The sequence below is a fragment of the Macadamia integrifolia genome, chromosome 3 (assembly GCF_013358625.1).
Source record: "Macadamia integrifolia cultivar HAES 741 chromosome 3, SCU_Mint_v3, whole genome shotgun sequence".
NCBI lineage: Eukaryota > Viridiplantae > Streptophyta > Magnoliopsida > Proteales > Proteaceae > Macadamia > Macadamia integrifolia.
The window spans coordinates 6681798-6696343 of NC_056559.1; the positions used below are offsets into that span (position 1 = coordinate 6681798).

The 14546-nt window shown below is 36.7% G+C and overlaps 1 protein-coding gene and 1 pseudogene across 1 annotated transcript; both read right to left on the bottom strand.

The window, feature by feature from the left end:
* Positions 1–251: 251 nt before the first annotated feature.
* On the bottom strand, positions 252–1764 carry LOC122073756 (annotated as a pseudogene).
* Positions 1765–3917: 2153 nt separating this feature from the next.
* On the bottom strand, positions 3918–8972 carry LOC122072840 (salicylic acid-binding protein 2-like). Its single transcript, XM_042637268.1, has 3 exons — positions 8562–8972; positions 5276–5413; positions 3918–4318 (listed from the first exon to the last, which is right to left on the bottom strand). Exons 1-3 carry the CDS (start codon positions 8913–8915, stop codon positions 4037–4039), a joined length of 774 nt encoding a protein of 257 aa, XP_042493202.1. The 5' UTR covers positions 8916–8972; the 3' UTR covers positions 3918–4036.
* Between the last annotated feature and the right edge of the window lie 5574 nt (positions 8973–14546).

The following is a 14546-nucleotide window of genomic DNA, read 5'->3' on the forward strand; positions in this document are numbered from 1 at the left end:
CTGAGATAGAGTTAGGATATCTCAATTCAGGCCTAACCCTATTAGGCTCACCTCAACCCTGAGGGCAACTCAAGAGAAGATATAAATATCAAGAAGAAGAAGATAGTTTTAGCATCAACATCCTTTCCCCTTCTCTTATTTACTACTTATAAAGGTAACAACTTATAGATATAGAAAACGTAAGTACCAATTAGTCACAAGAAGAAAGGTGGCACTTCTGAGTGCTAAATTACAAGAGTGGGGAGAGTAAATTAACCATATTTGTTGCCAATTTCCAAGAGGCAGCGACACAGTTCATTAGGCTTTGAAATCATAGGCATATGATCAGCATTCTTAATCTCCATCACCTCTTTAACTGGATTATTTTTAATCATCCAATTCTGGAATTCATTAGTAATTGCTAAGTCCTCCTTGCAAACAATGTAAATTTGATTAACAGACCCAAATCCAACTTTAGAGAATGCCTTCCCCTTTGATAGATCTTCTTCGAACAAGGATCCAGGCCTTACCAGAGAATATGCTAGCGACAAATCCTTTCAGATGCCAATATAGAAACAAATATGTTAAATCAACAATTGAAATATTCTTTAATGTTATCCTTAATTTAAAAAAATAATACATTGCATGGTGTAAAATTTCCGAAGATATCACACATGTACATTTTACTAGGTGTATTAATTATATGCACAATTATTTACTTAAGTATGATCAAACTTAGATTAGCCCTAGAGAGGTGGTGGTAGTGATAGTGGAAGTGGTGGTGTTAGTGATGATGGTAGAGAGAATCGAGCTGTAGAGTCAAATTTATTAAGTTTGTTTTTGTTACAAATTTATGTTTATTTTTTGGATGAAAGAACCCTTGTCGGTCTAGCATAGGAAACACCAAACGCATAGGCCAATGAGAGCAATGGCAGAATTCGCACCTTTAACACACACAAAAGGGGTGTAACGTGATCTTTTCGTGCCTACCTGTGTCTGGATGTTTCCTGTGCTAGACCGACATAGATTATTTTTCCTTAATTTTTTGTAAACATTAAATATAATGTTTCTCCAATAACCAACAAATATGATTTTTCACACTAAAAACACTAGAACCCTTAAATGTCACCTATAAAAGCAACTAATAAGTGCAAATACTTGATTGAGAGAGAGAGAGAGAGAGAGAGAGAGAGAGAGAGAGAGACCTGTGGAGCCCAGAGTTGGTAGACCTTGGAGGCCAAGAACTTGGGGCCAAAAAACATAGTAGTCGTTCGTTTCATATGGTTTGGATCGGTTGAAAACACAGTATCTGACCAAAATTCTGCTGGGGTCCTCTCCTTATACTGTCATCACGGAGATGAAACAAAATATGAACCAAGACTGACACAAGGTAAAGAGAGAGAGAGAGAGAGAGAGAGAGGTATATATAAGGTACCTGATCCAAGACATAAAGGGGAATGTGTAGAGTCCGGCATGAAAGCTGTAAGAAAGACAGCTGCGGATATCTTAATAGGAAAGTGATCCATGGCAAAAGCCAAGTTGAGGCCGCCGAAGCTGTCCCACTAGTAATACTTTCTCTCCTTGAGGAAATGAACCCATCAATTCCATCAAAGGCTGTGTGTAGTCCGCCATGGTACGAACCTCACCTATTTTCTTCATGTTGATCCCTGCACCCGCTAGGTCGAAGGCCGTCACCCGATGTCCAACTTTCTCCAGCACCGGCCTAACCTTGTGCCAACTCCATGCTCCACTGCATGCACCATGTACTAATACAAAATGCACCATCTCTCTCTCTCTCTCTCTCTCTCTCTCTCTCTCTCTCTCTCTCTCTCTCTCTCTGTACGTTAATTTATATAGAGTTGGAATAAGCATTAAAGCCATAAGGGGTTGTGAAGGAAAGCAGCTCTAAACACCTTCCCTTGTGTTTTTTTTTTTTTTTTTTTTTCAAATTTGATGGCATTCAATGAATGAAGGGAACATAGAAAATGGGTGAAAGATGCCCCCACCTGGCCAATTGATGTTAGTAAACCGTAATATTGGACCTGTACAACCCCCTCCCCACTTTTTCTCGCCCCAGTTGCATCACCGATCACGTCAATAGTTTTGACTTCTCTACGTAGCCTAAGGTATAAGATAATGGAACTGAGCTGGGTTAAGGAGACATTTGTGATAGCACTATTGAGGAGACGTACAGATACCAATGACTCAGTAAAATGGACCTTTTCCCTCCAACTCGATTTAGGTACTACTACATACGAAAGCGTTTCCTAAGGTGTATATAAGTAGCAGCCAAAGTTCCGCATACCCTCGGTAGCAGTCCAGAAATTGAATTTTGGGGTCGGTTGAAAATTCTCACTCTGGTAAGGTTTTTTTCACTCTTACCTTTGGGATTTCATTTTTTAGCGTATCAGTCAATTTTTTCCCAAATAAATATAGGTCTATCTGGTATTGCAATCGAGTTGGCCCAACGCTGGGTTCTTTTTTTTTTTTTTTTTTTTTTTTTTAATTGAATGAAAAATATATTAAATTATAAAAGAAAAACAAATACAATATACAAAGTCAAATTGGCTAGACCAGGGTGAAAACCCTACCAAGCCCTGAAGAGATAGACCTCAAACCCCTATGAGAGGAGACATACCCAAAAAGGGGGGTGGGAAGGGGAAGAACCAAGCCAAAGAAGGGAGAGATAAAATGAGAAAGGGGGAGGGAAAAACAAACAAAGGAGGGAGGTATACAATAAAAAAAAGCGGGAGGGGGGTACAATAAAAAAGAGAATGATACAAGAAAATAGGGGAGGGGGATAGAAGAGAGGAAAGTCTCAAGAAGATGCCTAATCTAAGGGGGTGGAGAGAAGAGTGGAAGGTTCCACGAATAAGTCAAGAACCGATTTCTTTTTGTATCTAGGCAAACAACAAAATTATGAAGAATTTTATTTCGCACATCACAAGTAATAATATCTCTAATGTACTCCAGTAAACGAGAATTAGTAGTCAATCTTCTTTTGTTCATTTCCCACCAAATATGATGTAATGTTACACTGAATGCCAATTTACCAAGATGATCACCAAGGGTTTTACCATTAAAAACATTTAAAATCCATTTCCATTCTCTTTCAAATGGAAGAATAATTCTAGGACTCGACCAAAGCTTGCGAAGAATGCTTCCCCAAACTGACTTAGAGAAAGGACAATCAAAAAACAAGTGCTCAAGGCTTTCAAAGGAATTCCATCATAGGCAACAATTAGGGATAAAAATATTGACTACTACACTGGGTTCCCTTAGTTCAACTTCAGCCGGCCAAGGTTCTAAAACTTGGGATGCGATCCAACCAATTCTGATTGATTCAATCCGAGTTTTTGAACCATGAGGTAGGCTGAGCAATCCGGTTGGGATATGTCAACCGAAGCCCACAGTCCTATTGGACTCACCTCAACCCATCCTAGCCCTGAAAGCCAAAGGTCAGGTCGGGCTTACCTTGAACTCACACAGAAACACAAAGGGAGGGGGTGTAAGTACTCCAGAGAAGTTATAAATAATAACAAGAAGACCAAGGGCCCGTTTGATAACGTTTTTGTCGTTTCTATTTCAAGAAACGGCAGAAACATAAATTTCCGATTTTAGAAACAGAAACGAAATTGAAGGTGTTTGATAAGTCATGTTTTTAGAAGTCGATAGTAACTAATGAAAAAATGACCACAAGTCGTTTCTAAAAACGACGAAACAAGTTGAACTTGTTTCGCCTGAGTTGTTTCTTGAACCATAAATAAGTAAAAATTTTTATTTCTATTTCTAAAAATAAGTGAAACGAAACAGTTTTATCAAACACTTTTTACTCCGTTTCTGCTGTTTCTGTTTTCAGAAACGGCAGAAACGCGTTTCTTGAAACGTTATCAAACAGGCCCCAAGATTACAGAGACAAAAAACACGATAAGATCATATGATGACTAAGCCATCAGTATCCTTTTTCCTTCTCTTATTTACATATACTGGTAACAATTTTTTAGCTTTAGGAAAAAGGAGTAGTATCAATTCGTCACAAGGTGCAAGACTAAATCAATCAGCTATACTTGTTCCCAATTTCGACCAGGCAGGAACACAGTTCATTAGGCTTTGAAAGCATGGGCATATGATCAGCATCCTTCATCTCCATCACTTCTTTAACTGGATTATTTTCAATCATCCAATACTGGAATTCATCTGTAATTGCTAAGTCCTCCTTGCATACAATGTAAATTCTATTAACAGATCCAAAACCCTCTTCGGAGAATGCCTTTCCCTTTGATAAATCTTCTTGAAAGAAGGACCCAGGCCTCATCAGCATCATTGCTAGTGTCAAATCCTTTTCAGTTGCCAATGGAAACAAATATGTTAAATTAACTATTGCTTATAAGAAAAAGAAAAAGAAAATGAAAAAGAAAAAGAAAAATCCATTCAAGTTAATTGTTTTGAACCATAGTTTTTAATACATTAAAATACTAGTAATTGAGATTTAAGTCAGTTAATTGCTTATGGTTTTATTATATTAAAGTATGGTTATAAGTGATAACCAACTTGGTTATTGCTAATCATAGTTTTTAATATTTTAGTCTTTTACACTTTTTTTTTTTTTAATTTATGTATTTAACGAAAATCATATTAATCCCATAGTAAGTAACAAATATATTATGCACCCAAAAAAATAAAAAGTAACACAGATATGGCCAAAATCCATGTTATGGGTTCCAGACATGTGAGTACGTGGGGTTCGCAAATCCTCCAGACATAGAGCGCTTAGTGCTTTAAACCAAATACGCTATCCACAATCGAAGTAAACACGTTAGTAACAGAATAGACTCTTTCGGTGTATATGCAAGATGTGAATTTTTATATTACTTTTCTGTTATTTTCATATGTAAATATACAATATTAATGTGTCATTTATGACTAATAGGGAGAGAGTTCCGTTAAAGGTAATGTGGCCCTAACACCAGCATGGGAACTAATAGGTGTACTAGTAAGAGCATCAACAGGGATGAAATTTCTAAAGGGTGGTGATGTTATTTTTCCCTGATGTGTTTGGGCATAAAGGTCATGCTACCTTTTAGGACACTTTTTTCTATGGTTTAATATGGGATCTATATAGATAGGATACAACACAATTGAACAATCATTTTTTATCCTTAAGTTTGAAGAAAATATGATCCATGGTGTAAAATTTCAGAAGATACGATACATGTACATATTATTCGGTGTATTATATGTTTTACCCAAAAAAAAATGCCATTTAGTGCAAAAACTGAGTGAGAGAGAGAGAGACCTGTGAAGGGGAGAGATGATAGAGCTTGGAGGCCATGAACTTGGGGCCAAAAAACATTGTAGTCGCTGGCTTCACAGGATCCAGATCGGATGAAAATTGAGTATCTAACCAGTAATCTGCTATGGCCCGCTCAGAAAACTGTCCAACATGAAACAAATTAATAGCAAATTATGACAGTATCCTATTCCTCACTATTTCAGACTATATATTTATGGTCAATTTTTTAAATTTTCTAATAGAGCAAAAGATCACTGCCTGATACGTGGCTGTTGGTTCCTTTTAAATTGGCTGTCTCTGGATCACAACTCATGAATAGTATAAGATGGGATTGGAGAATACAACTGATTGGAGAAGATCCAGACTCACTAACATAGGGATCAATGACAGTGTATAGAGACATCAACATAGAATGAGAATTTTAATCACACAGATCAAGAACTTTCTTTTCATGCGGCCATATTTGTGGTGAATAAAAGATTCCAATCCAAGTAAACCATGACGGTGAGAGTGGGCAAGGGTTTCCTATCTTAAAGTCAAAAAGAATAAAGGCCATGTGGCCTGCATCAATGCCTAGACCAATACGACAACGCACAAGGATAAAGAAGAAAAGTCTTTTCATGTCTACATAAGTGTAGGTGACTCAGATTGGGCAGTGATCTTAAAGTTTACTTCTCAAATCAATTAGTTCTATAAATAAAAAACATAAATCTATAACTTTAGTCCTATCTTGTATTTCTTTTCATGTAATCTCATTTAAAAGTGCTACCACTTGAAAAAAAAATCTCAATTGATAGTGCTTACTCAATGGAAAGGGAATAGGTCACAAATACTGGATCAAGCATGAAAGAGAAGAAAGAGAGACAAAATAAAGGGGACTCACTTCTTTGTTTTCCTTAAGTAGGGAGTTGGATATAGTGTTGACTATCAACAAGAAGAAAGAGACAAAACAAAGGTAACTCACATTTTTTTCCCCCCCTTAAGTAGGGAGGTGGGTATAGTGATCACTATGAACAAGCTTAGTCTAGTGGTGATATCTTCGACTTGAAAAATCGACACCTAAGAGAAGAGATTGTGGGATCAAACCTTATAATATGCAAGTGTACGTGTGTGTAACTAAGAGTAGGTGGTCATTGATTCTACTAATGTCCAGTAGACTGACCAGTGGCACTCAATAGGGTAGAGTAACAAAAAAAAAAAAAATTGAGTGATCATCAACCTACCCACCTACTCCAAAAATGTAATAAAAGAAAATAATTAAATTTTCCTTTACAATAAAAAAGAAAAAATTCTTTACCACCATTCACGATGTGATCTATGATTGGACTTTTATATTGTTATTAACTCCGAGTTGAACATGATTGAAAATATCTTTTACCCAATCTAATATCTATTTGGTGAAATATTTTCTTTTCACTATAGACAAATTGAATCCAAATATAAAACCATGAATTTATGACTATATGAGTTGAGGTAGGTGATCTGATTTCAAGACAAATACTAGCACTACTAATGGATAGTGTTAAAAAAAATCCATGTTGCCATCACCTTCATTGACAGGTGGATATTAAATAATATCAAAAGAAAAGAAAAAGAAAAAGAAAATTTCACATTAGGCCCGAGGGAGTTCGTGGCCCCCTCTTGCTTGATTTGCTTGTGCTTCTCTTGGGAGCAAAATTACAACCTAATATTGATTAATGGTTTAGTGATCCAATGATTCCTATTTTTTTATGGATTAAATTTTTTATCACTTGGGTCCCATCAATAATGATAATGAAACATTATTATATATGCATTGAATTTTGGATTTATCATTAAGTCTCACACTTATTATTGATGGTTTGAAATACTTTTTTTTTTTAATATAATGTGGGTCCATGGACTGCATGAAGAGTTTTCTCTTTTTCATGTGTGGACAAAAATTGCAAACTTTTGACTTATCATTAACTCTCACACTTGTTATTGATGGTTTGAAATATTTTTTTTTTTCTAATATTATATGTGGTCCATTCTTTATTTCATGTTTTGCTCATGCCTTCTGCCATTGGGACCTCATATATGGTGTCGGTTTAAGGGTTTTTTTTGGTGACCTATTTCTGTTATGGACTTTGTTAGGCATTTTTTTTTATCTCAAGCCAAATATAGAAAAATAGTAAGCCATTTAAGGCAAGTGGGTCTTAAATATCTACCACAGGGCAGTTCAGATAGAGGGAAAAATTTGCCAGTGACTTGGGTTGTAGGAAGTCTGCTCATTAACCAAAGAAATAGAATAAGGATTCACAAATAACCTCCTAAATTATTGTATTTTCAAAAACACCCTTTAAGATTTCATTTCTCTTGCTAGAAGCGGGGGTTGCAGCTACTTGGCTGCGACTCAGGTAGCAGTCAAGCTTCATCCAAGATAGATCAAAATTTTGTGGATTATCAAACCTGAAGCTTCCACTATCATGTCTATAAGTTTTAAATCCAGTCAAAATTTTCAAGTGAGAAAACAAAACTGCAAGAAATTAAGAACTATTAGAAAGTGCATAATCATGGTTAAAGTAATTATGTGTGTACTAACATAAATGGAGATATATACATAAGAATGCATACGAATAAATTGAAGATTATTTGATTGAATTAAATTCTAAAATTTAATAATTCACATCATTCTCTAGATCTCTAATGGTTAAAACCGTGGTATCCATGTTTCACATTGCCAAAAGGGCATGCCTTAAAAGAATATTCGTACTTTCTCCAAAATCATATTTAAAGCTTAAATGAATTTACTGGGAACAACACAAAATTTGAAAACCATACATTTTCATCATATGACAGAAAGAAATCATGGATTTGGGTATTGGAATTGGGTTATATATGCTATATATCGATATCCATGGTGACCAATTTCATTTGATACCAGCAAATGAAATTTGGTGGTCCTTGTTCAGGTTGCAGCCAAAGAAATGAAATCTTTATGGATATTTTGGAAAATATTAAAACTTAAAAGCAAGTTTGTGAATGAGGGGGAAAGTTAATTATTTTATTCCCTTGACTGCTAGCGGAGGCAACAGCCAATTTTTTTTCCTACCATACCGTTGACCACCTTGTACTCTGAAGCAGATGGTGCCTTGTTTGATGGAGACCGTGGAATATATGAAACAGCGGATCATGTCCTCATACGAGAATCATTCTTATCTTCGTACAAGAATCATTCTTGAACGAATCTAATCCACACATATAGATCCACCCAAAGACAAACTGTGAGAGAGAGAGAGAGAGAGAGAGAGAGAGGGGTATGAAGTACCTGATCCAAGACATAGGAAGGGGAATGTGTAGAGTCGGGCATGAAAGCTGTAAGAAAAACAGCTGCGGATATCTTTTGAGGGAAGCTATCCATGGCAAGAGCTAAGCTGAGGCCACCCAAGCTGTGTCCTACTAGTAGTACTTTCTCTCCTTGAGGAAGTGAGGCCATCAACTCCATCAAAGGCTGTGTGTAGTCAGCCATGGTACGAACCTCACCTATCCTCTTCATGTTGATCCCTGCAGCCGCAAGGTCGATCGCCGTCACTCGATGTCCTCCACTCTCCAACACTGCCTTAACCTTGTGCCAAGTCCATGCTCCATGGCATGCACCATGTACCAACACAAAATGCACCATCTCTCTCTCTCTCTCTCTCTCTCTCTAGTTGTGGAAGTGGTGTACTCTGTGTAGAGTGATTAGAGTTGGAAAAAGCATTTAAAGCCTCATAGGGAGGAAGGTCTTGTGACTTTTCTACTTTGATATTAAGCATTCAATGAATGAGACCTGAGAACAATACCTTACACTCAGCCAAAAATCAATCACAGCTGTCCTCAAAAATCTCACTCAGGTCCCATTGTGTGTGCCTGTGTGCCCACCCCCACTTGCATCGCCAACCTCAATAATAACTTTTGACTTCTACCCAGAATAAGTGACAATATAAATATATTATGGAACTGTGTGGTGGGTTAAAGCAGCCATTTGTGATTACACCTTACATTGGGAGTAGACAGATATGAGATATCACTCAGTAAAATGGACCACTTCCGACCTACTCGCTAAAATGTACTACTTCCTCCACTTTTCACTCTTTTAGAAAAAATTGAGATTCCTCCCACTACCGGGGTTGATAGTCAAATAAATGGAATTTTGAAGGATAATTTAAAAAATATTAAATTTAAAAGGGTATTTGTAAACTTAAAAGGAAAATGAATTATTCTATATCTTTGACAATTATCCCAGATTATGTATGATTTTAAAACTTAGATTGGATCTATTTGATTGAATTAGAATGATATCAGCCTTGATTGATCTTCGATAATAATTGATCCAATCTCATTGCACAGATAAGTCTCAAAGGTAGAAGTGTAATAATAAACATATTTTTATTAAGAACTGAGGGTAAATCTTTTCGATACCATCCAATTCAGATCTGGACTGATGTTATCATAAACTTGGCTCCTACCTAGGTTTCAATGGCATTTGACATCTCTCTTGAAAGGTCCCCCCCCCCCTCCACTATTTTTCGAGGAAAGAATATTGTATTGATAATAAGAATTTGAGAATATACATTGATTTACATTCTCAGAAACACTGACCCTAAGAATCCCTTTCAAAGCTTTTGCTGACGGAAAAAGAAAGGATTGAAAGTTTCTCGGCCCAGGAAATTTCTTGACTGCTACCTGGTCCTACTCACAGCTAAACAAATCTAATAATTAATTTTCCCCTTGGATTTATAAATATCCTCTTAGAACATTGTATTTGCAAAAATACTCTTTAAGATTTCATTTCTTTGGCAACAAGTAAGGGTTGCAGCAACATTGAACATTGAAATACCCTATGATAACGAAAGCTGTCGAGTATTTGCTTAGCCTAATTATGAACTGGTCATTCTAGCCTTCAAGGTGTTAGGTTGTACCCGACGAGCTTCCGATCCAAACTGAGTGACAACGTTACCCCAACTGTTTATAGGTCATTTACAGCCTGGTCAATCCTTGTATAGCCAGATTATTCCGTTTATTCTCCCTTAATAACCAACTAGCTTGTTTCTAGCTTGATTATAGTCTAATTAATATAAGTCTCACTTTGGACCAATAATCGACTGATCGAACAAATTAAAATATATCCATGCTTAGCCTATGAGGACCAATTAATTCAACGGAATGTAACAATGTACGGCCTTAAATTGGTAGGGAATAGAGACTAGAGACTGATTAGGTTGAAAGTGATTGGAAACAAATTGTTGAGGCCTCTACTTACTACGGTGTACCTACTTTCTAGTTCCAATTGTAAGTAAAAGCTAGAGAAGGGAAGTGAAGTTAAATTGAAAAAGAAAAAAAAAATATTACTTAAATCTATTAGCATATTTGGTAATTATCTTTCGAGGGAAATAATGAGCCATGGTGGAGCGGTCATTGCGTTAGTGTGGAGGCCAATGAAGGGATGTACTTGGCCACATGGGCATCAAGAGATTGTGGGTCTTTTGGGTTTCACAAGGGTGGAGACGTCATTTTTCTGCCCTATGTATCTGAGTGTAGCTAGGGGCCACCGGCAAGGAGCATTCGTTTCCCCCTCATATTTATTCAGATATAATTTTTAAGACAATAGATCGTTACACTGTCGATGTAAAAAATATCATCTCCTACGTCAAGCCAACAGGAACATAGGAGGTGTTGGTATTGCATGGTTCATACAAAAAGGGGTTCAAATGATTAGGAAGGAGAGAAATTCATAAGGGAGTGTATGTTAGAGGGATCCCCATACCTTTAATGGAGCCATCACTTTCTCTATCTTTATTTTTAAGGCAGAAAAATGCTGCTGGAAGTGTGACATCTGCAACAACGCAGGGACCAATAAGGGAGCTCATAGGGGTATCAATATGGATGAGTTTTTTGTATTTCATAGGGGTAGAGTCATTATTTCACCCCCTCTATGTTTGGGTGCAAGAGTCAACGGCCATATATTGCTCTTTTTCCTTTATTTTTACTTTCAAATCAAAGGGTTTTGGTTGTAAATTAAACTAAATTTAATAATTAAATTAAAAATATTTTATTATTAATTATACAATAATCACAAAAAAGAGAAAAAATAAAAAAAGGCTCTCAGAGCTACCGTTTTGCACATAAAATTATTCCATCAGACTTCATTGATATGCCCTCTATGTGGTTTGCTTAGATCTATGTGTTTCTTCCACAAAAAATTTCATGTTTTTTATCGAATTTTTATTTCATTTCCTCTTCTTTTATTTCTCTCATATGGAGCTTCAAGGCAAATCAAAGTCAGACTTGGACAAGAAAGTGTTTTAGATAGGAACAAATGTACGTGTTGCTGGATACTGAAAAGCAGGTGAGTATTGAGTTGAGTATAGGAATATGGATACAAAGTAAATTAACGAATGATGTTAAAATGCGTGCTCAAACTCTCTTAACCCTTAAATTATATTGAAAAATGATCAGAGGTTGCAATCATTGGAGAGGAGGCCTATCCCACTCCCCTCTGGAGCTGCTGTCTCCTTGCATCTTACCTGAAGTTTTTTTTTAACTCCAAGTGAATGTGAGATGTTTGTAGTGGTCTCTGTCCCTGTACATTGCTTGTTTTCTTATGGTCTGCCTAGCCCTGGTGTCCTCATGCAAAGCCAGTTCTGTGGTTTTGTGGGTTATGGCCTTATGGGTGCTTTCATTTTTTTATTTTAAGGATACATTCATCCTATTCTGTGATATGAAAGAATGATATGGTAAATTTGTGATGAGGGTATCGTCCACCAGTCGGCATTTACACGGGGTTTTACACGTACGTGGGGAGATCTGTACCTATAGTCACTATTTACCGATTGAGCAAGGTACGAGCTGAATAAGGTATGAGTAAGATCGAACAACTGACCCGACCTCAATCAATTTACTGATGCTATCCCAAGAATTAAGGACCGTCTAGCTTAGCAAATCTTATCGCTTGAAGCTAGTGAAGACAGATACGACAACTTTCGTAACAAGATTCTCTCAGGAGATCTCCTACCTAGAACTAGGGGTGTCAACCGGTTGGGCCGGGCCAGTCTAGGTTAGGCCTTGCTGGGCTTAACCACTTAGAAACCTTGTGTCGTGAACGCCCATTTAAGTAAATTGGCCTAACGTTGGGGGTATGGTATGGTTTATAATCGGGTCAGTTAGTGTCGGGCTTTAATCGGACTACCTTAAACTGGTCTTAACCGAGCCTTAACCGAGCTACAAACCTATTTAAGTCTAAATGGGCTCAAATGGCCTTTAAATGTGCCTACCTTAAAATTTTTTTCTTAAGTGGGTAAAGACCCATAATTGTTTAATTTGAATATTAAATTACTATAATTTTAGACAAAAAATCATCATAGTTGAAGTGATGCAAATCTTTAATAAAGAAGAGAAAGATATGAAATTATAGTTGTTCTTTAATAAAAAGGGTCGGGCTTGGTCTAGCTTGGTCGGGCTACAACGAGTCGGTTCAAGTCAAGCGTATAATCGGTTGGTTCGGTCGAGCACCCGACGGCCTAGCTACCTGCACCGTGAACGCCCATTTAATAACCTTATCATGCTCAAGCCCGACATGTTAATTAATCGGGCCAGTCCAAGTTGGGCTCGATAGGGCCTAGCGGTGTTGACTCAAAATTGACACCCCTACCTAAAACGGACTCCTTGTCAAAGAGGGACTCTCCATAACTACCACATTCATTGGTCATTGCCTACAAATTGTAAGGTATGCCCCCTTATAGGAATTGATCACTTCATAGTGAAACTCTATTTAAATATATATTGGTAAAAGAAATCTAACTTAGGAATAAGAGTCTCCCGTTGGGATAGCCCAGCTCTTCCTTATCTGGACCATTTTTTACCGCAACAATTTGATTATTGGATATATAGTAAAACGGTCTTGGTACATGTCAAAAATTCTTTTTCAAATTCAAATATTTACCTTTTCATTAAAACTCCAACCTATGTATCAGCATCACCATTATTTATCTTCTGACTGCTGGTGCTCTTGCTCTCCTTCTTCCTGGCTTGGTCACTTCTTATCTTTCTATCCTTACAAAGAGAGAACAGCTCGCCCACACTAGATAACAGCTTGCACTGTTCTGAAATCAAATCTGGATGAGTCTTGACTCTGAGAACGGGAAAAAGATAAGAGATGATTGACAAAAGATTAGGATCCAACATGTAGTCCTTTTCTTCTTTCTATTGATCCTCTCAACCTTTCCTCATATAAAATAGCTGTGGGACTTGTATTCAGAACATATCTATGTTCAGTTGATTAGCCCCACTTAAGAAATTTCTAGGGTTGGGCATTAGGATGTAAGGAGAGAAGGCCTGAATCATCATGAGGTCTAGTAAGTCAAGCCCAGCCCAAGATCACCAACCGACCCATCTTTTTTTAAGCCCATAGTCAGTCTAAGGTAGGTTTTTCAATTTTAAGGGTGCGTTTGGTAATGTTTCTGAAACAGAAACGGCGTTTCGTATAAAAAACGAAAATTTCAGTTTTTGTGTCAAAATATCGTTTTTTTTTTTTTAAACAAAACTGGAACGACAGAACAACCTTTTCTCGTTCTGTAAATTCTCGTTCTTTTTTTTTTTTCCCACTTTTTGTTCCAAAAAACAAAACACACCATAAATGCACCACACTTTATTCCATTTTTTCGTTCCCATAGAACGAAAAAACTCCAGAAATGTTTTTTTAGAACGTTACCAAACGCAGCCTAATAATTCATTGTAATATTGACATGAACACAAAACACCATCATCAAACACATTATAAAGCTTAAAATAAAAAAGTAGAATTTATTATTCAATTTAGAGCCTTGTTTTTCTTAAGCCACATTGAAAGTGGAATTTCTTTACCTATGACCATTGTTGCATTTGGATGGATGTTCAGGAATAGAATGGCTATTTCGGACTTTGAACTTATAAGAGAGAGTAATGATGACCTTAGATTTGTGGGTGAACATTCACCGTGGGTGAAGAAAAACTTTCTTCTTTAATTTATAGAATGATAAATCCAAACTAATTAATAGGTTTCACCACTAATACTAGCATGTGTAAGATTTATTGAAATAAATTAGTGTTGTTATATAACTTGCTATTTAGATTTATGGGAGAGGGTGATAGTGTAGGAGAATCTCCCACACCACACTAATGGTGGTACAGATAACGATATCATCCACATGAGACTCATATGATAAAGGTATGAAAGAAAAAAAATAATAAAAATACTCATGCGAGAGGGCGAAAGTACACTAACATCGTGATATAT

What these genes read in the sequence shown, in the direction of transcription:
- LOC122072840 (XM_042637268.1), bottom strand. Translation starts at nt 8,915, where the DNA reads ATGGTGCATTTTGTGTTGGTACATGGTGCATGCCATGGAGCATGGACT. An exon ending in CTTCCTATGTCTTGGATCAG is followed by an intron (nt 5,414 to 8,561) that starts GTACTTCATACC and finishes CATGTTGGACAG; the next exon opens with TTTTCTGAGCGGGCCATAGC. An exon ending in ATCATCTCTCCCCTTCACAG is followed by an intron (nt 4,319 to 5,275) that starts GTCTCTCTCTCT and finishes GCAACTGAAAAG; the next exon opens with GATTTGACACTAGCAATGAT.